The sequence below is a fragment of the Cavia porcellus genome, unplaced genomic scaffold, assembly GCF_034190915.1.
Source record: "Cavia porcellus strain 051 isolate PalLab524CR breed Dunkin Hartley unplaced genomic scaffold, mCavPor4.1 scaffold_24, whole genome shotgun sequence".
Classification (NCBI taxonomy): Eukaryota; Metazoa; Chordata; class Mammalia; order Rodentia; family Caviidae; genus Cavia; species Cavia porcellus.
The window spans coordinates 49,918,109-49,941,043 of record NW_026947507.1 but is presented as its reverse complement, the minus strand read 5'-3'; the positions used below and the strand labels follow the sequence as shown (position 1 = coordinate 49,941,043).

Below are 22,935 nucleotides of genomic sequence, written 5' to 3'. Positions count from 1 at the left end.
TGACTGATGAGTAGACTGAAAACTGAGAAGGAAGACCAACCTTGATGTGGGTAGCCACGAACCATAGGCTGGGAGCCTAGATGAAATAAAGAGGGAAAGAAGGAGGAAGTGGTCCTGTTTTGGTACAGCTCTAGTCTTCAACATTGCTCTTGGACATTCACTTCCAGTTTCTTCTACCTCCAATGCAAACTCACACCATGGTCACTCTAGGGAGTGTCTAGGACTCTGACCTTGGACTGTGCACCATCCTCCATCTCTCTTGTCCTGCAGCTTCTGTCTTCATGGGCTGGGCAGATCCTGGACTCTTTAGTTCTCCAGGGCACAGATGACAACTGTGGACTCTTCTGCCTTACCTAATAGATCTCCTTTCATAATGACTCATATTTCTGTTGATTCTGTTTCTCAAGAGAACCCCAACTAATTCTATTGTCATTGAAGATAATCACTCTGCAAGGTCACGGTTGTATTTTAATGAATAACTCATTACTTAAAACATTTTGAATTGTTGGACTTGCCTTCTGAGCATTCATTAATGCAAGCAATTTCTCATTCTTTGAAGTTGGGCTTTATTATTTGGAAAGAACCAAAATGCTAGCTTAAGCTGGATAATGCTTTCTAGATTCAGAAAGGAAGGAAGGAAAGAAGAAAAGGAAAGGAAAGCAGGAGAGAGGGAGGATGGAGGAAAGAAGAGAAAGAAAGTCATAAAATTTGCATGATAAATTGGTTCTAGAGATTTCAAAAGAGAAATTCTAAAAATATATAATATTAACAGAGAAGTGTTTTGAAGGATAATATAGATTTAGGTGTATTGCTTATTTAACCTCTTTATTCCTATGTGATATAATAAATACTCTTATTAGTTCAAGGACTTTTTTAGTTATAAAGAGAATTCTTACATGGAAATATATAGCCAATGAAAGTCAGTGGATATTGCTTATTTCTTAATTTTCAAGTTGCACTGTCTTATAAGGGAAATCATTTTTTTTACGAACTAGACCTTTTCAAGTTCATCATTTTTTCCAGGACTTCCATGAAGATAGTGAATGGTAAGCAGCAGAGGAACAGCCTCTCTGATGTCTGGAATCCAGGTGCTGGGATATAGCAACATGAGGAAGACAAGGAAGAGGGAAGTGGGTCCCCAGGACCAAGTAAGGATCTAAGCTGAGAATTAGAGTCCCTGGGGAGAATGAGCAGAGGGACCACAATGTGAAGGAAGGAGGTGGCAAGGGTACTTTTCCCCTGAGCCCAAGCTCAATCAGAGCTTACAGAAGCTCCTTGAACACTGGCAATGCCAGAGGCCTCCATGGAACAGAGTAGTGGACACTGCGGATTTAAGTGTCCAGTGAATTATTAGGGCTGAAACACCCCAAAGAGAGGGTGATTGGCTGGTGACCAATTTGGAAAGGGGTCAGTGGAAGTCAGAACTCAAAACAGCTATAGGTTGGCTACATCTATTAGCCTTGAGTGTCAGGTGAGGCAACTGAAGTCAAACAGGGAAGGGGTCAGGGAGCTGAGTTCAAGGTAGCAGAACTTGCTTGAGGTGTTGCAGACTGAAAAACTTGGGTCCTAGTCTCACAGTCAGAAACCAGAAGTAGCCTGAACTTCAGTGGACCTAAAGGGTGAGTTTTGCTGAGATTATCTACCACCACCATAATTCTACTGCTGGCTTGTTTGGATCAACCAACATGGATTGGGATTCTATCTGTCCACTCTGCCTACCATTGAAAGCAGAGACACGACTTCCGGGAGAACATGGCGGACAGATAACAGCAACTACCGGAGGCTCTCTGAAAACTAGGCTCAGAAGCCAGGTATGGTGCGGACTAAAGAGACATAAGCAGGTGGAGTTATGCTCTGCTGACTCAGGAACGAACTCGGCTGAGAGAAACCAACTCGGAATGCAGTCCTGGTGCTAAAACAGGAACAGAAAAGCCTCGCTGCTGAGGCTGGACCCCACGCCATTTGGGTTTCCCGCCGCGCGGTGGCTGGCTGCCTCTACATCGGCTCGGCAAGGAGAGAGACGCACGGAAACTCTGAGAACGGGAGTCTGTGAACAGAGTCGAAAACAGGACAGGCAGGGAGGCATGTTCTGACTTGTGGCGAGGTGAGTGAGAGAAACTGACACTCCACCACAGTTTGACTCCAGCGGACTTTCTGGGCCCGGGCAGTCCTGCGGGAGCAGGGCGCACTGGCGACTCCAGCCACACATTCCCCTGTCGGGCGGGATTGGTGAAAAGTGCCTGGCCTGCGTGACGCTGCCGGCAGACCCCGTAGGCTGGCCCAACCCAGATCCCAGAGCCTGACGGAGGCCGGGAGGGGCGGGCCCCCGCGTAGGCTGCCTGGTGTGCAGCAGTGAGTGGAAACACCTAACCGGCGCAATTCGATCAGGCTGTGGCTGACAGAGAGAGAAGCTAGGCCTCTCATATAAGCTTGCATACATAAGGAACAGAGAATATGGGAAGAGGCAGCAACAAGAAAGGCTCCTCGGCCCCCAATTCTGAGAAACAGGCAATAACAGACACCGCACCATTACACATAAGGCGCCATATAGAGAGCCTCATAGACCAATTCAGGAATGAAGTTATCAACGACCTGAAGCTAGAAGTATGCAAAATAGTTAGAGAAATACTAAGCACCACCCAAGAAAAAACAGATGGTGGAATGGAAGAACAGAAAAAGAGGGGAGAAGTGTTTGATGGAGAAAACAGGGAAAGCATAGAATACGTGAAGCAGGTTCAAAGGGACTACCAAGAAACTAAGAAGTCTATCGAAGACTGGCATAACAGCTTGAAAGAAACTAAGGACAGACTATCTGAACTGGAGGGCAGAATTGTAATATGGGAGAATGAAATGAAAAACTTCTTAAAAATAACAAAGAAACAAACAGCAATAATACAAAGACAAGAAGATGATAAGAGGAGCCATAACTTAAGGATTAAGAACATAAAAGAAGAAGTAGGGACACAAACAAATGAACTACAAAAGCTACTCACAGAAATAATCCAGGAGAATTTTCCTAATTTAGCAAAAGGTAAAGATACTCAGATGTATGAGGCATACAGGACCCCAGCTACCTACAACCCAAACAGAGCAACACCCAGGCATATAATAATAAAAATTCCAGAAATTCAATACAAGAACAGAATATTAAAAGCTGTCAGAGACAAGAAGCAGACCACTTACAAGGGAGCACCCATCAGAATTACAGCAGATTTCTCTGCACAAACCATCAAATCACGAAGAGCTTGGGGGGAAATAATTCAAGCTTTGAAAGATAATAATCTCCAGCCAAGATTGAGATATCCTGCACAACTGTCCCTCGAAATTGATGGAAAAACAAGGTGCTTCCAGGATAAAGAGGAACTGGGGGAATTTGCAACCACCAATTCAACTCTACAGAGAGTATTGCAGGATATTCTAAAAAAAGAAAAATACAAAGAATCCAGAAATAATGGAGGCCACAACGAATGGAGCAGAGAACAAAGTGAAGAAGACAAACTGACAGCTACTGACAGAATAAGAGCTCAACAGAAATGAGGCAGAGAAGATTGGATGATAGGAACAGCTATTTTGGAGAAAATGACATCTTAATAGGTAATACTGATTTAGTATCATCTTGTTTTGAAGTCTCATCTAGCTTTTGTCCTTCTGTCTCCAATGGTCCAAATAGGTTGTATCTTACTGGATTTTATTATGTATGATAGTATAAGCAAAAACCTTTTAAAGACAAGGAGATTATACAGAAACCATTGTTCATTTTCTGTTAGTCGATTCTAAATACTCTGTAATGCTGTCATTCTCTTGAATGGTTTTACATTGTTTTGATATACTTAATGCTACAGTATACGAAATTGTACTCAAGGATTTCAAGGAAAGAGATAATATGGTAACTACTTTTAGGTCAGGATTATCTGGTGGTGAAACACTATTCTGCTTAAATGGTTATGTTTTGATCTGTGCTGTTTCGTTGTTATGCCCTCTTTTATCTCAATCTCCACTCCATTATTTACTTTTTTATTTTTATCCTTTTAATTAAAGGAAAAAAATAGCAGGATATATTATAGTAACCCACTTTGACTTTCCATTACCTCGATTTAAAGCCCTGTATTACTCTCACCATCTGGTTTTTAACTGATGTTCCCCCATTCTGTTTTGCTGGATAGTATCAGGTTCAAAAATTTAGGCATCAGCTGTGAAGATAATGAGATTCATTATGACGCCCATTCTCATTGACTTTTATCTATTTTTGAAGACCTACAATGTCTCCAATGTTTTGGTTTTGTCGGTTTTATTCTTTACAGTTTTGTTCAATTGCATTGTAACTAACAATATAGGCAATTCTATTAGAGATAGCGGGAGGCATTATGGTAACCATTGTTGATCACCTTGTATTATGTTTTCACATTATCTATTATGTCCACCCTTTTGACTTGACCGATTCTGTTCTGTTATGTCACACTTGGTTTTACTCTCTTCCAAAAAAGTAATAAGAACCATGGGAGCAATGAAACCCAAAATGTGTAATAGTCATTGTACAAAAGAGAGGAAAAGAAAGTGCTCTGTACTATATAACTGCATGTATATTTAAGTGTATAAGATAGAAAATGATATCACAGAGTTTTATTGGATCATTGAACAGAACTGTTTGCAGTATCATTGATGGAATGTCCACTTTACAAGCTTTAATTTTGTGACTTGAACAATTATTTCTAAGATGACAATATGTAATCCATTAACTAGTAATTTCCTACTGTTCATTTTTTTTCTGCAAATCTGTATAACTTGTACCCTTTCTCTGCTTTTTTTCTTTTCTCCTTAAATAAAATTTAAAAAAAATAAATAAAAAAAAAAAAAAAAAGAAAGCAGAGACACACCCTGAAGTAGACCTTGTTTTCCAGGCTTTCTTACTTTTGTTTTTCCTTTTTTCTTTTATTACCTTCTAATCTTGGTTACTTTTCTTGCTTTGCTGGGACAAAATACCTGGCACCCAAAATTAAGGAAGGAAAGGTTTAGTTAGCTCATAGTTTGGGCAGGTTTCAGTTCATAATCACCTGGCTCTAAAGCAGGGTGGCATTGCATGGGGACAACAGCTCTAGGTGGCAAAAGATGGCAAAAACAGCAAGAGTAAAAGCAGGGCGAGCAAGCCTCTTTTCCTCCCTTTATTGTATGCAGGCTATCTGCCCACAGCGTCTCCATGCCCTCTTCTTGCACAAGACTAGTATGTTTACAAAGCAAGGTCCCCAGCTCTCTGTTGAGTCACTTAGTTAAACTTCTAAACTTCTCAATTTGACACAGTGTATTAACTACTGCACCTCTTTTTCTTGATTGTTCTTGTTTTTATAGGAGTGAGGACATTGTTTCTAGGTTTTGTTTGTTCTGTTCTGGTTTTATTTCTGTTTCTTCCTTCTTTCTTTCCCTCCACTCTTCTTCACCAGTTCCCAAAGCTTGCATAATCTTCCTTTGTCCTCCAACCTTGTTTCTAATCCCTTCATCTTCTTTTATTTCTCTATATTTTCCCCCAGCCCCCTTCTAAATTTTATCTCCTGAGGGCAAAACCATCACATTGAGGGGATATTTACTGTACACAATTTTATGATTTATTTTAGATTTGGTTATATAACTACAAATCCTGTTATATGGTTAAAGGTGGCAAATTAATAGTTACCAGTTTGTCATTTTCTAGGCTGTGTTTGATACTCTTGTTTTTACTGATTGTACTATTTTAGCTAAGGTGATATCATTGATCTAATCAGTTATTCCTTGTATGCCAAGACCAAGACTTCCTGAGGGTCATAAACAATAGGACAGACCAGAACCAAACAACCAGGGGTGAGTTCAGATAGGCAGCAAATTCTCATCCCCAATTAATTGAAGAAGTAGGATTTTGCAACAGGCTCAAAATCCAAAGCCAACTATACCTGGAAGACATCTCTGGGAAGTTTGATGTACTCCACAAAATTATCTTTCAAAATTGATGGAGAAATAAGATACTTCCATGACAAAGAATACCTGAGGAAATTCATGAACCTGTACTCCAAAATGTTCTGAAAGATATTCTAGAAGAGATAATGGAGACTACAATTCTATGATCCCCGACAGGATGACAAAGCAAGTTATTAAATGGGAAAGAAAGGGAAGCAATAACAGCAAAATAACATGACAAGGATAAGTCAGTACATATCAGTTATAAATATCAGTGTAAATGGTCTCAATTCACGAACTGAAAGAAGCAGACTGGCAGAACAGACCAAGAAAAAAGATCCAACAATATTCTGCACACAGGAAACACATTTTATTAAAAAAAGAAATTCATAGACTGAAAGTCAAAGGATGAAAATAATACTCCATGCAAAAGGAATCCAGAAAGAGTAGGAGCAGCTGTTCTATTTCCAAAGTCAGTTTCAAGCCAAGGCTGATCAAGAAAGACAAAAAAGTTACTATATCCTTGTTAAGGTAATAATGTAAGAGGAATAGATAATAATCCTAAACATATATACACCAAATACCAGTGCATGCAACTACACAAAACAAAGATTAACAGACATGAAAAATCAAATAAGCACTAATACAGTTGTAATGGGAGACTTCAACACTCCACTGTTACAAATAGACTGATCAACTAGACAAAAAAAATCAACAGATATCAGAATTGAACCAAATTTTTGAACAAATGGGCTCAGTAGATATTTACAGAGTGTTACACTATACATCAGAATACACATTCTTCTCAGCTGCACATGGGACATTCTTCAAAATGGACAACATACGAGCTCATAGAACATGCTTAAGTAAATGCAAAGCTTATCAAACATGCTTAAGCAAATGCAAAGGAATTGAAGCTATCCGATGCATATTGTCAGATCATAGTGCAATGAAATTGGAAATCAATGGCAAAAGAAACCACAAGAACTTCATAAACACATGGAAATTAAATAACACCCTCCTGACCAACCAATGGGTCACAAATGAAATTAAACAGTTTCTACAATTAAATGATAATGCCAATAAAACGTACTCAAACTTATGGGATACAACATAAACGTCCTATGAAGGAAATTTATAGTTATAAATTCCCACATCTGAAAAACAAAATAAGTTCAAATAAATAACCTAATGTTAAACACCAAAATTCTAGGAAAAGTAGAGAAAGTCAAGCCTAAAGCTCATATGAAGGAGGAAATGATAAAGATTAGAGCAGAAATTAATGAAGTTGAGACTAAGAAAACAAAAAAGGAATTAATGAATTGAAGAGTTGGTTCTTTGGGAGATTAAATAAAACTGACCGACCCTTTGCCTACCTTATGAGAAAAGGGAAAGAAAAGACTCACATCCATGTAATCAGGAATGAAAGAAGTAGAATCAAATGCATCCAGCAGAAGTCCAGAAGCTCCTTAATATTCACTTTAAGACCCCGCATTCTAATAAGATGGAAAACAGTAGAAATGGACATATTCTTAGATACATATGAATTTGCAAAGCTGAATCCAGAACATATATTCGAAATAACCCAATATAGTCAATGAAATTAAAGACTTAAGTAAACATCCACCAGCAATGGAAAGCCCAGTCCCTGATAGATTCACTGCTGAATTCTAATAAAATTTAGAGTCAATCTAATGCTACTACTCCTCAAAGTTGTTAAACTGAACGGGGAGCAAACTCCCAAATTAATTCCTGGAGGCAAGCATTACTTTGACACCAAAACCAGAGAGGTCTCACCCAAAAAAGAGCAACACACTAGTCTTCCTAATGAACACAGATGCAAAAATCCTCAGTAAGATACTGGCAAACAGAATATAACAAATAATCAAGAAAATTATATACCATTGACAAGTAGAATTAATTCCAAGGATAAGGGGATGGTTCAACTTATGCAAATCAATACATGTAACATACCATATCTACAGAGCCAAGGACAAAAACCACATGATCATCTCCATAGATGGAGAAAAAGCTTTTGAAAAAGTCCAACACTCATTCATGATAACAAAAACACGATAGAAAATTGGAATAGATGGTCTTTATCTTAATGTGATAAAAGTCATATATAGCAAACCAACAGCCAATGTCATACTAAATGGTCAAAACCTAAAGATTTTTGCTCTAAAGTCATGACAAGGTTATCTGCTATTATTACTTTTTTTTTTCCATTGGTACTGGGGATCGAACTCACGACTGCCTGCTTGCAAGGCAGGTACATATGCCACTGAGCTAAGTTCCAAGCCCTGCTATTACTACTCTCATTCAATACAGCTCTACAAACATCAGCCAGAGCAATCAGACAAGAGAAAAAAATAAAAGGAATAAGTGTAGGAAAATAAATTAAATTATCATCATTTTCAGATGACATGATATTGTACATAGAAGACCCCAAAAACTCCACCAAAAGACTTCTCAATTTAATAAGCAAATTCAGTAACATATTTGTATACAAAATCAACATTCAAAAATCAAAGAGCATTCCTATACACAAATAACAAACTCACTGAGTGAAAAATTAGGGTCGCCGTACCTCTCACAGTAGCCACCAACAAAAGGAAAAAATACTTAGGAATCAATATAATGGAGATAGCAAAAGGTCTTTATACTGAAAAGTACAGTACTCTGAGAAAGCAGATTAAAAAGAATATCAGAAAATGGAAATATATTCTTTGTTCATGGGTAGAAAGAACCAACACAATGAAAAATGGCCATACTCCCAAAATTGTTATGTAGATGTAATACAATTCTTATCAAAATACCAACAACATGCCTCACAGAATTACAGAGAACAATACAAAATTCATTTGGAACTAGGAAGAGACCCAAATAGAAAAGGCAATTCCGGGCAACAAAGGCAAGGCGGGAGCATCACAATCACTGACTTGAAATTATACTACAAATCTACAATAATAAAAGTAGCATGGTAATGTAAAAAAAGAACAGACAGAAGGATTAATAGAACATAACAGAAGACATAGAAACAATTCCAAACATACTCAGCCATCTTGTCCTTGACAAAGAGGCTGAACACCTTCACTGAAAGAAAGATAGCTTCTTTAATAAATGATACTGGAAAAACTGGCTTTCTACATGCTAAAGGCTAAAACTAGACCCATGTCTCTCACCTTGCACTAAACTAAAATCGAGATGGATTAAAGATATAAATATTAAAACAGAAATACTAAATCTGCTAGAAGGTAGAACAGGTAGAACTCCTGAAGATACCAAAGTATGCAAAGACTTTATTAACAAAACCCCAGTTGCACAGGAAATATCACAAAGAATCAACTGAGATGTCATTAAATATTTTCACATAGCAAAAGAAACCACCAACACAGTGAAGAGACAACCCACAGTGTGGGAAAAGGTTTTTGCCAGCTGTTCCTCAGAAAAAGGACTACTATCAAGAACAAATAAAGAACTAAAAAAAAAACCCACCCAAATTCAACGACCTATTCCAAAAATGTGCATCTGAAATGAATACACACTTCTCACTTCTTGATATCTTCCCAAAGAAATACAAATGGCAAATAAATATATGAAAAAATGTTCAAAATCACTGGTCATTTAAGAGATGCAAATTAAAACAGTGCTGAGATTCCATCTCACCCCAGAAAGAATGACTATTATCAAGAAATCAACCAATAAGAAAGCTGGTGAAGACGTGGGGGAAAGACCCCTTGTAGAGTGGTACAAACATTGTGGAAGTCAGTGTGGAGATTCCTCAAAAAACTAGGACTGGAGGTCTCATTTGACTCACTTATTCAACTTCTTGGTATCTTCCTGCAAGAATTAAAAGCATCATACCACATGATGTTTGTACACCCATGTTTATAATGGCACAGTTTGTTAATACCTAAATCTTGGAAACAGCCCAAGTGCCCGTCAGCTGAGGAATGGATAGAGAAGATGTGTGTCCTTTATACAATGGAGACTAGTCAGCTATAAAGGTTAAACGTAAGATATCTTTACATACATTGATACATCGGAGGCCAAACTCTGAAGTGAAATAAATTGGACCCATGTGTAAATATCACATGGTCCTGTGATGTGAGAAACTGAAAGTGCAAATAAGGACCAAAATCTGTAGTACATACTGTGAAACAGGAAAATGCTCACGTGGAGAGGGGAAATGGGGAAGGGGAGGGGAAAGGAAGGAAGGGGAAACGGGGAAAGGAGAATACAAGGAAAACTGGAAATGAGGAGGGAAGGAAGGGCTCAGGGGAGGAAGGGAGGGGAGAAAAGAATCCATGTGTCAGGTACAGGTGCAAATTCCCTGTGATAAATGCAATGATTACCTCTAAAATGTAGCGACAAAATTAATTTTTAAGAAATTCACTATCTTTTCAGATTGTATTCTCTAATTAAATCCCTTATAGGGCATAGTATTGTTTTTAAGTGAGCCCCGACTATATTATTGCTTTAAAAATCCTGCAATCTTGCATCCAACATAGAAAATTCTTTATTTTCTCCTTCTACTCATCAATGATCTTTAATGTTTCAAGAACCAAGGAGTAATTATTTGGAAAAAAACTGAGAAATTATCAACTGTGTTAATTACAGAATTTTTCTGGGAGGGAGCAAGAAGGATGACTCAAATAAAAATATAATTCTAAATTCTGAACAAAAGATTTCTTTTAAAAATCATTTAAAGAATAAACACACATTTCAGCAATGAGTATATCTTGATTAGTAAGATCTTAAAATGTAGTTAACTGGAACACTGGGCTTTTCATTTAATTAACATTTGTTTTATCAAGGCCTGGAATATACAAGTTTTCAAAGCAAAGAAAAATTTGAGTTTAAAATTTATTTACTTGGCCATTAAACTTCTGGTTTTCAAACACTGTGTACTTCGTTTTTCCTCTGTCTCTCTGCCCCTCTGTCTACCTGTGTCTCTGTCTGTCACACACACATTCCCTACGGCACTCTCTAACCCTCTCTGCACTAATGCTGAAATGAAAGAAACACTTCTCACTGCTCCCTATCATCCCGGACTGCCCACAGGTGGCGAGTGACCACATTGGGTGCAGTGCAGGCTGGGCTGCAGGTCACCTGGAGAGGAGGTGGACATGAAGCCCCTTCCCTGCTTGCCCACCCGTGTTCTCCAGGCCAGCAGGCCACTCACCACCGGCTCTGAGAATTTCAAGATGCAGCCCTGCTGTGGTTAATGGCTGCAGGGGTGTTACACTTCCCACTGCCCGGGCGTATGGAAAGCATGCCCAAGGAAGCAGGCGTGAACTGTTACCCCAAGTACAGCCTGATTTTTCTATTCAAGAATACTCTGGTGCATTTCCTAGTGCTGAGCACAGCAGAATACCAAGACTCTTGTGTGCCGCGTGAGTGAGCATGCTTAGCAGAGCCCACAGTGTTGCCTTGGCCAAAGGCTGGCTTTAGAAACTCACCCTTCTATCCACTATCTCCTTCATTAAAGTTTTTATCATCTATCATTTACATGGTGCTGCAAAGAAAGCAAACGCGATCATATGCTGGTCTTGCCTTCCACTACCTGATGTCCTGAGTGAGTGGGGAGAAGTGTAAATAAACAGCCATCAGACCTGGAGGAAAGGGACAGCGACCAGGGGAAAGAGAAAATGAGGAGGAGTGTGAAGAATTCAGGCAGGGTCAGACATGTGTTTTCTTGTCCTGCCAGAGCCATTACCTAATGGACATCGATGTCCTCCTGCCTTTCCATGACCTTACTGCTGGCACTGGTAGGGGACCTGGGCCAGCAGGTGGGTGGGATGGATGCTCTCTGCAGACAGTGCCCAGGGCATGGAGAGACAGGTAGGGGCCAGCGAGGTGAGAGAATAGCAGGAGAGGGATTCAGGGTGCTGCTCTAGGGGGCAGCAGGGTTGTAACTCAGGTCAGCACAGAGTGTGACACAGAACCTGGCTGGGAGTTCAGATTCAAGCTGCTTGAAAGTTAAAAAATATATTTTCTACACAAAGATAGACTTTATTGGTCATTAGGAAATGCAAATGTAGTTAAGTTATTTTTGCAAGCACAGAAATGGGATGTCTGAACCTAAGCAATCTGAGGAGAGTCAGAATACCACATTCCCTTCATGGGTAGGAACTTTGTCTGGATTTAAAAGCTTTGCCTTGTACTCTAAAAATATCCTTAAGTAGTCATTAAACTCCCAGGGTCTGGCATTTGAACAAGTAGAAAGAGCACGTGTAAAGAGGAAGATACGGTTCCCAGGGAAATGCAGGGTGCAGCAGGGCTGGTGTCAGAGGTACAGACCCCAGAGCAGTCAGCAAGAGTGGCGGGGCTGGCTTCAGTGTGGGTCAGCTGTGATCACCACACTGCAGGGTACGGAGAGACTGCATTCTTCTTTCCCAGCAGTGCGTTTAACCTGTTTGCATTTTGCTCTACACAGTTGAGAAAAGATGAATAATCTTTGGACAAGCGGTCATAAAGTTGCTGTGAAATGGTTCAAGCATAGCAGCTACGATGTAGCCAAAGTCACTGCTGATCAGCCACAGCCTGTTCATCCTTCACAGGCCAAGAGAATAAAAACCTGCAAATGCAACTTAGAATAAAATCCTTCGAATCCAACCTGATGGTGTGACTGTCCTGCTTTTCACTCTCCAGTGAGGGGACAGCTGAGATGCTTTACTTCAGTGCCTCTTCTATCACTTTCCCCACACGGAAGTTATCTTTTTGCCATTTAATTTTCTCTGCCTTCTAATTACAAAGGCAAAGTTTAAAATATATTTTCCACACAAAGGTAGCCTTCATTGATCATTAAGAAATGCAAATTAAAACTGCAATGAATTATTACTATACCTCTTTTAGAATGGCTAAAGTAAAAAGTAATGTAACATCAAATACTGTAACCTGACTGGTGTGGTTACATAGGATCCCGTTGTGGAGAATCACACAGAGACACACACAAACACACAGACACACAGACACAGACAGAGACACACACAGACACATGCAGACACACAGAGGCACACACTGATACACAGACACACACACACAGATACATGTAGACACACAGACTCAGAGACACAGAGACACACGCAGACACACAGACTTATGCAGACACACATATAGACACATGCAGACAGACACACACAGACATGCAGACGTACATGCAAAGACACATGCATACCCGCAGACACACACAGGCAAGAAGACTCAGTGGTTGAAAACTGAGTCAACATCGAAGGGCTGCATTCTCGCCAACAACACTGGGTCAATGTCAATGGACATGACATTGTACTAAAGCCACAGAAAAAAGTCACTGCTGGAAAAAGCTGCGTGAAGAGTTCCAAGGATGGGATGCAGCTTTTGAAATTTCCTGAGAGTAAATAATCTCTTCAAAAAACACATTTTCCTCTCCAGCTTTACACTTCATCACTACATTTAACTACGAGGCTGGCGAAGAAATGCACGCATGGGTCAGAGGGCAGAGCGTGGAGCGGCTCCGCGTCCATCTGCTCTACGCGCTCGGGTTCCGAGTCTTGGTCCGTGTGCTCCTGGATGAAGTCTCTTACAAAGCACGTGTGCTCAGGCCATGTCTGGTCCCTTGCTACTTGCTCAAACCCTCAGGCTTGCTGTCACCTGGGATATCCAGTCACACCCCAGCCTTGGCCCTGAAGACCCATGGCGTGGCCCTGACTCTATGGGCAGCCCCTCCATCCTCTGACCTTCCCTGGTTCTCCACCCCGAGGTGGTATCATCTCTGAAACCTAAACCTGTCCCATCCCCTTCCAATTGAGCGCCTTCCCTTCGGGGTCCCATGGTGCCAGCTGGGCCACCAAGCCCTGCTGGGCCAGCACCTACCTCCCCTCCCTCCCGTTTGGAAGTCTGATCTCCCAGGCTCCTTGCCCAGCTGTGAGGCCTGGGCCAGGGCCGTGTCCTGCCTGGTCCACACGTCCCATGGTCTGCCTGGATTGTGTCCCATCCCACCTGCCCTCCTGGACATCAGCCCAAGCTGCATTCTCAGGAAAATCTTCCCCAAAGCCCAAGTTATATTGTGAGGTATTGACAGATTCCACTGGAACTGTGTTGAGCTTCAGAATGTGCACTCTTGATGGGAACCGCACATCCAAGGGTTGTTTGATGAATGCACCAAGGCTTACAAGTGTGACTGTCACCTAATACAATGTCCCAAACAAGGAGACCAGGGTGCTGGTTTCAGCCACTATGATTTGAACAGGATATTTGCTCACCTGCCACAGATTCCTCATTCTGCTGACTCCATGGGAGAAGTTACCCCACATTCTCTGCTCCCCACCTTTTATCCAGATGCAGAGATGGACACTCTCTTCACTATGCAGGTAATCACTCTTTCTGCCTCCTGGGAAATCTGTCCCCTTTGCAATCTGGCCCTTTGAGGTGCACAGCCTTTGTGTCCTTCGCTGTGCCCCTGTCTCTCTACTGGCCTGCGTGTCCTGGAGTGCAAGGCTGGCTCATGTCTCTGCAGCATCTGCTGCAAGTGGGGCATCTCCTGGTGTGTGGCAAGGGATTCCATTACCGATCAATCTGACGATAGCACCTGCTACATGCTCAGAGCATTCTCCAAGGAAAGAGGCACAACTGGCATTGGTTCTCCTTCATTTTGCCAATTTGCAATGAGTAAATGGAATAAAATTACTGAACAGAAATACAGATACGATTTCTAGAGCAAATGGCTGCTGTCTGGGCCATTTATTATTATTTAATAGGCTTAGTTATTGCAAGTGACAAAATGGTTCCAGAATTGTTAGGTTCAACCTGCTCCTTTCCTTCCCCTTATTCCTGTTCGGTATTACAGAGATCAATTGGTGAGTCACTGGAATTTTATTCTCTTTGTGTCATACTATAGAGTTAAAAGAAACATTTTCCCAGACTGTGGCATTACACAGCGTGTCCAAAAGCTACTCTGGGTGGGCCGGCAGGGTTGTGGGGTGGACAGGTGACTGGAGATGCACTCGTGCGCTGAGAGAGATGCCTGAGGCTCAGGGGAATGCTAGCAACAGGCCGGGACTGTTCACGTGTACACACAAACCAGGTAACTGCTTTGGGGAAAGTCACAGAAGTTAAGAAACCAGCAAGGAGTTGTGATTTTTTTCAATGCTGAACAGAACAAAAGAGAAAAGAGTATAAAGAGAAAATCACATCTATTTCCCAGGGCGGGGATCACTTCTGGATCTCCCCTCCCAGTTTACAGGTTTGCCTCTCGGCTCCTGGACCAGTTTTATAATTCCCAAACAGGTATTCTTCCTAAACATCTCCCTGAAGCCATGCTACCAGTCTCCTTAGACAGTTACCACCTAGGGTCTGCTGGGCACCCTGTGAGTGCCCGAGATCACGAGGTAGACAAGCACTGTCCTTGCGGTGGAGGCTCTCACAGCTTGGTGAGGTGACCAACACAAGCAGATGTTGTTCTCATGTGGGAGACTGAGGAAACAGAGCTGAAGTTGAAGCCCTGCTAGAGCATGAAAAGAACCTGCTCTCATCACAGGGTCCATGGGGGTGAGGTGCGGGGACATCATGGCTGGTCCTCCTGCACTCACCTGCCTCATCCTCCCCTCCATGGGTGACAGATGCATGGCTGGGCAGCACTGGTTCCCTCCTGACTCTGGGCTTGGGTGCAGCCCACTCCAAATGTCAGTGGTAGACTGTAAAGAAACACCTGTCTAAGCCATGGAGAGAACTTTCCATCTACTGGCTTAGAGAGCCCAGGTCTATGTCAATGAGCTCACGGCATTCCTCCAGCAATTAGCATGGTCCAATGAGAACAAAGCTCTGGACTCCTACTCAGTGGTGTGGCCCACCATCTTTCCGTCACTGGTCAGGAAGGAAGAAGAGGACAGCCCCCTCCATGCCAACAGCCATCTGTGACCAGCAGAGAGGCTGCTTTAAGGTAAAGACTGAAACTGAGCCCCCGGTGACTCTCACGACCCTGTAGGCTGATGTCCTTTTTCCTGATGCCCCAGTTATCAGAACCAAAAGAGTCCCTTATCTTCAAAGGCGCTCTTGGGAGAGCTTTCTCCAGTTAGGTCTGCAAGCATTCTGAGCGTGCAAAGGGCCAGATTTCAGTGGGGCATGTAGAGAAGGATGTTCTCGGTCCTACACAAGCTTGATCAAAGCTGCCCAGGAGGAAAATGCAGTGTGGAGTGTGTGTGTGTGTGTGTGTGTGTGTGCCTGTGTGTGCAACTTAAGGTGATCATGGGCCACTGCAGTAAGATAGCTCACTTTTACATCTTGCTTCTAACTGAAGAAAAATAAGACAAAGAAAAAGATGTGGTCAGAGAAGGCTGCTTTCCTAGGGCAACTCCAGGTTCCTGATTTTATCGAAGCAATGGTGTTAATTTATACAAAGGGAGTGCTCCCCAGGCTTTGGCTTCCAAAAATTGTCCCAGTATATTTATCATTGAAAATATTAAAAAGCTTAAAAGTGTAAATTTGTGGTAAATGTACTCAGTTCAGGAAACCCAACTGATTGGTGTACAATGTGTAACATGTGGGTGTAACTGTGACTTGTCTGATGGGCTTTTATGTTTCAGAGCATTACTATAAGGAAGTATGAACACAGAGGCACAAAACAGTCACTGTACAGAGGAGACAAGAGCTTGATCCTTCTCCCTTTGAAGTTTGTAGCTGTCTTGTGTATGTGTGTTTGCTTTGAAATTCAGTGAGATCTTTAAAGAAAAAAGATAAAGCAAATGTAAATAAGGGGCTCAGGATGTGGGGTTAACTGTATTTATATTTGATGTATTTATGTCTCTGTGCTAATTTATGTATGGTGCTGTATTAGGATGATTTATAAATTATTTTTAAGATTCTTGCTTTTAAGATCTTTTAAGTCTTAGCAAGAACCATGGATGATACATAAAGAGGTAATGCAAACCGGCAGGTCCGTATATTTTTTTAACCAAAAGGAATGTTATATATCGTGCATGGGGCATTTGGGGAAATTTCTTTTCCATAGAGGAAGAGACGAAAAAGAAAAAGGTAGAAATTCTTGAGCCAACCTCGGACCCTTAAACTTGGAGGAAAGAGGCCAGGTCTGAGACCCTGCACAGCCCGAGAGGATCCTGGATGGGTACTGCAGTGAAGCCCCCATTCGGGTTCCTCGCTGCTGGCCCATGGTGCCAGTTCCAAAGCCCCAGACCTGTGGGCACCTCAAGGCTCTCGTCCTGCAGTGTTTGTGTGGCTCTGGCCTGCCAAGGGCAGATGCCAGTGCTGGGATCCCTCAGGCTTCCCTGGCCTGTGCACAGGCTGGGGCACGGCCCTCACGAGGGCTCTGAGGGTGGATGCGGGCAACGTCAGGCCTTGCGGCCATGGTCAGATGAGGGACGCCCAGTGCAGCATGCACTCTCCCCTCGCCTCCTGCTTTCCCCTTTGCTGAGGACACGCCCCGGCCAGGAAGGCTCTGCTGATCCCCAGAACTGTGAGCTGGTGGACTTGCAATCATCATAAAGGATCTGGTCCAAGACCTCCCATTACAGCAGTAATAGCGTACTGAGACCTCAGCTTTGAAGTTCACTTACAAATCAGACCATAGGGAAGTTAAATTAGGGTAAGAGCATCTGACCTAGAAGCTTTAAATTTAGGTACATGGTTAGCTTGTTTTTCCATGTTTTACTATTGTTGCTCCAGGAAAATTAACAGGATGGCAGAAATTTTGTTGAAATACCAATGGTAAGCTACATCTAGTATGTGAGTCATGTTTTATTTTTTTTCCACAGCTTTGGAATGGCTATGAATTTCACCATATTTCCCTACAAAGAAAAACGAGGGTGATACATACAGATAAATACAGTTAAGCTTATCATTTACGGTGCAGTGGAGAATATATCCCTGGCAAAACTAGAAAACTTGAAAAACTAGATTAAACTTGTACGTGTGTGTATGAGCATGCGTACCTGTGTGTGTGTGTGTGTGTGTGTGTGTGTGTGTGTGACACAGAGAGAGAGCCGTAGGAGGAGGAGATAGGACTCAGTAGCCATCTTCATGCATAATGCATTTTAGGAGTTTTATCTACATTACTCATGTTTTCCTTCAGATTCTAAATTTTATATATTCAAAATAAGCTAAAAGAAAAGATTATTAAGTGGCTTGATTACTTAGTCTATTAATATTCTGAAAAGTTAAGCTGTGATAAAAATAGATTTATGTTTACACTTACTAATAATTCTGCTGACACAAGGTTAGTTGGCAATATTCATAGCCATAAATTATTTTCCTACATTACTGCTAATTATCATGGCATATTCAGAATAAAGAGGAAAAAGTTGCCCAACTATACAAGAATTAATAAAATTAATAGAAAGACATGAAGCCCAAGTTAAGCTTTACCCAGCCCATCTCTTCTTCTATTGCAAGACTCCTAGAGTAGCCACGGGGGAGCCTGGTGGGCGCCGGCACACACCTGGACGCTGGTCAGCGTGGTGTACTGGTAGGCCTTCACCACCAGGTAGTTGGCCTCCAGGTCGATGAGGCCCAGGATCATGTACTTCCACCATCTTCGCCGCAGAATTGCCAGGAGGTTTTCTTCTCCTGTGAGACAAAGTTAAACAGAACAGTGAGGTTCTGGAGACATGAGAATGCTGACAGCTGTAGCATCTTAGTGTTCACCTTGTGGGAGGGCTCCAGGTTCCACTGCTGCTGTTCTTCCTGGATGCCTTACTGGCCGCTGTTGGCCTCTTCTTGGTGACTGCTACAGGCAGTGACTGTCCTGTCTTGGGAGAGCACACATGCACACACACGCATGCACACACACACAGTCCCATTCTAGATGAGTTTAAACAGTGTGTGTAGTTATGTGCTACCTAGAAAGCCTGTCATATTTTGTGCTCTGTCCCCCAAGTTTCTGTTATTAGGAAGACATCACTCACCATAGGAACTACTGCTCACTGGCTCGAACTGGATAATGACAGCTTGATGGGGAGGGGGTGGGTGAGGTTTTGATTTGGAATTATTCAAAATCTCCTAATGGAACTCTGCATTAGTATAAATCTCTGTTTCCCGGGAATGAGCTCGCTGTGGGGAAATGTATTTGTCCTTTTTAATGACAAGAGAATTTTTGTTTTCTTTCTCCTATTCTGTGAAAAGTGACCCCATCTGCCTCCCGGGACTGTCCTGTGATTGGCTCTGATGGCTCCTGACATAAGCAGATGAATCTGTCAGTTTTGTGAATTCTGCTTTGAACAAAGGCTGAGGAGCAGCTTGTAACACATGACTGGAGAACAGGGGCTCAGTGCACTCGCTCTGGACGCCTGCCCCACCGGTGTGCTCCGAGGACGGAACGGCAGAAGGTGCCGGCTCGAGCTCCGCCTAGGTGCAGTGGTCACGCTGGACACACAGGTGAGGCTTGGCAAAGCAGAAAGCGGGTCACACAGCCTTCACCTCCCATGCTGTGTGCTGTGCAGAGACCCCCTGGCGTGGCTGCTGGTGGATGGGCTGGTGCCACCATCTACTCCTCCCCTCACAAAACCAATGCCTGAAACTCTAGGTTAAAAGCTCAGAGCCACTGCCACAAGTAACCCCCGGGTCACTGTGGGAAAGTTGTCTACTTATGAAAGGAGCAAACAGCACCTACTTGAAAATGTTGCTATAAAGATTCAATGAAAAGAACATGTATAGGAAGTGTCTGGCTTGCGATAAATTCTTGGTAAATGACAGCTTTGTTACAACAGCCATGTGAAGAAGGTGTTTTTCAGATCATGAAATTGGATTTAGCAGTTGAAACATTTCTCCAAGGCTTGTTTTGGTTTTTGTTACAAAGTATCCACTACTCTAAGAATGGTGCTTACTGCTTATATATGGTACATTTAGTAAGCAAATGAGAGGCATTACTATTTCTATTATCTTTCTGAAATTATGTTTGGAAGAAGCATTTAGAAAGCAGTGTGATCACAGCATGTGATACTTCTAGAATGTATACGCATGCACACACACACACACACACACACACACACACACACACACACACTCATCCCAGCTGAAAGGGCAGCAGAACACATCTGTGGGACTGAAATGTTTTCCTTACACAGCCCAGAGGCAGTGGGCACACAGCACCCAACTGAGCTCTTAAGACACACTTTCCCACCACAAGAAATGATGATCCTTGCAGAATGGCTCTAACAGATCCAGGTCCTGGAAACGTGACATGCAAGTTGAACTCAGAACATCCCATCAGGAGGAAGAGGAAGGGTGTGCTCAGAGACCACAGTGCTGTGTCACAGGACTCAGAGCCTTTCTCATGAAACACCAAAATGAACAGAAATGCATGCAAAATGCTCAGGAGATCAAAACACACTTAAAACAGCAGCAACTACAACTACCACCTGACAAGTACTAGTAAAAAACAGATCAGGAAGCCGTGGTTGATCCCAGACATTATTTTGAAAGCTGGCAAATCAAAGAAAAGCGTCAGGCTTTTCCCCTGAAATTTTATATGAACTCTAACACTGAGTAACTAACTAGAGATTTGTTTTGTGTGGTAATATTCTAGGAGTAAGAAATGGGAGATTTAATGTATCATCGTCAGTGTGTCCTAGTGAATGAATGTCTAAGCCTTAAAGGGCATGCTCTTGGAGTATTACCAAGGAAGAGACAACCAACCACTACATTGTATGCACATCCGCCCTGCTCCACACATACAAAACACAAGCTCAAAGCTGACCAAGCCTCTGTATTCAACTAGCGACCTAGGAGACAGCCAAGAGGAGTGTGTGGAACCACACTCAGCCACCACCTGGCCACTCCAGTCTGCTCTGTCCGAGGCAGCCCCGGCACTGACTGGATACAAAGGGAGTGCATGAGACTCGGAACCTCAGTCCTGCCCAGGCGGAGTGTCATGGTTTATGTCTGTGTCCCCCAGGCCTCATGAGTTTGCATTGTGTACTTGTGATTGGTTTGTTGTCTAGTGCTTGGATTGATGGTGTCAATGCTCCACTCACATAGGGGTGGAGCCAGCATGTGATGTAATGGCAGGAAGAAGGTGTGTCTTGCTCTTTTGCTGGTTCCGGTTTGCTGTTTGCAGCCGCCATGGAAAGGCGGCCCAGCCATGCCCGCCTGCCTGGGAGCCAACTGAGTGTGGACTGAAACCTCCAAAAACTGTGAGAAATAAACCTTTCCTTTCCCAACTTGGGCATCAGGTATTTTGTCTCAGCGATGAGCATAAAGTAACTAAGACACGGAGTAACCTGGAATCTGTGTCTAACTCCGGAAAGGAGGCAGCGGAGGAGGCTGGAGAAACACTGGTCATTTGGTCAAGGGTGATTGCTCCAACCAAAACTGCAATAACAAAGAAAGAGAAATCTATAGCTTTAGAAATACTTAGGAAAAAATCAACTGCTTGCCACCTGCAGACATTACGTGCATTCTAGTTAAAAAGACTAAAAATACCCATCTATGAGACCACTTGACATTATGTCAGGAAACCTGAACACTTGACAGCATATTTGGAATTCTAGTTTATTTAAATGTGCTCATAATGTTGTTGTTATGTCATCTTTAAGTCCTTACAGCCTAGCAATGCGCAGAGAAGACTGTTACAGAGGAAATGATGTGAGATCTGAGTAACGCAGGGGAGGCAGGTGGTGCGGGGATGAGCTATCAGCTGAAATCTGCTTAAGTTGGTGCATTATTGTACAGTTGTTTATTAGACTGTTCTGTCTACTTTTCTATATAGTAGAAATTTTTGGTAATAAAGCATTTATATCAAAAGAAGACCTCCACTGTCAGGGGAAGCCTTGGCCCATGGCGCAGCCCTGGCTGGAGACCACAGGCACTGATGGTGTCACCGTGACCTCCACTGATCGCGTCCTCCCTTCCTGCCCTTGACGACAGGTGACACCATTCTCCTCAGCAGCCAAAAGCAGTCTGATGTCTCCTGTCTGTTCCTCCCCACTGCAGGTTTGGGATGCAGAAGGAGCCATGGGTGACTCTTCTTGCGGAAACTTGGACAAGGTGGTCCACGCATTCTGTGCCTATGGTGGCATCTGCCCTTGTACTGAGGGCCACTTGTCTCCTGCCCTTGGTACACCCTTGACAGGGCACACCCTTGTTTGGGACACAACAGTCTCCCAGGGAATCTGGTTGCTTATGCAATGTGTGTGCCAAGTAGAGCAGCTGTGGTAAGCTGGGGCAGAGGACCTTTGTCCTCTAGAGAGCAGGGGCTGCTGTCTTCAGAAGGGGTAAGGGAGTGATTCGAACAGCGGCCACCGAGAGCCAGAGAGGACAGCATGCCAAGTGGCCAGCTTATACCGGGAGCATCACGTGTGCCAGCCATCATGCCATGCAGTCCCTGAGCTCCCATGGTTCCGCCTCTGCCACACACAGACCTGAACAGGGCCCTCGGCTGTGCTGGGATGTTTTGGAAGCAAGAGAACAAAGTAAAGTGCATCTAGTGCTCCAGATGGGCTTAAGATTACAGGAGAATTTATTTACTTCTTGACCATGTTACGTTTTGAGTTGCTCTTGCTGATGTGTCTAGTCTGACTCCTAACACGAGTGGGTTCGTGTCATCCACAGGGCAGGGTTGGGCCACACTGGGCTCAGGACCCGAAGCATTTAAAGCCCTTCTGTGGTGGCACTTCTAACTTGGCTTTGGCAATCTGGGTGGATTAAAAACTAGTGGTCAATTTAATACCAGCTGAATTAAGTCAGCATGGTGCTGAGTGTCGGTGGCAGAAAGTTGCCAGCATAAAAAGAGACATGGAGAGGAAGAGTGGAGCATTGTGGGTTCTCTTAGGCATTATTGTTTGGAGCTGTTGGTTCTCCTGGAGGAGTTTGTCGTGCTGGCTTCCCCGATGTGTATTCGGCCATTATCATCGGAGGAGCTTGGGACCCTGTTGCGGAGAGTGGCTGTGGTTCACTTTGGGGGAGCTCTGGTCCTTAATTTGAGCATGGCTTCCTAGCTCTGAAGGGGAAGATATGTGCCATTTAATCTCCAGGAGAAGCTTGTCACACTGGCTCAGTGACATGTACTCCACTGTTATCAGA

The 22,935-nt window shown here is 42.9% G+C and overlaps 1 protein-coding gene across 1 annotated transcript in view; it reads right to left on the bottom strand.

Moving 5' to 3' along the window:
* The window catches only part of Slc35f1 (solute carrier family 35 member F1), a 307,407-nt gene that overhangs the window by 52,019 nt on the left and 232,453 nt on the right, over window positions 1-22,935 (bottom strand). Inside the window, exon 3 of the mRNA XM_003479721.4 lies at window positions 18,356-18,483. Coding sequence (XP_003479769.2) covers window positions 18,356-18,483 — 128 coding nt within the window. The remainder of the gene's footprint in view (window positions 1-18,355; window positions 18,484-22,935) is intronic.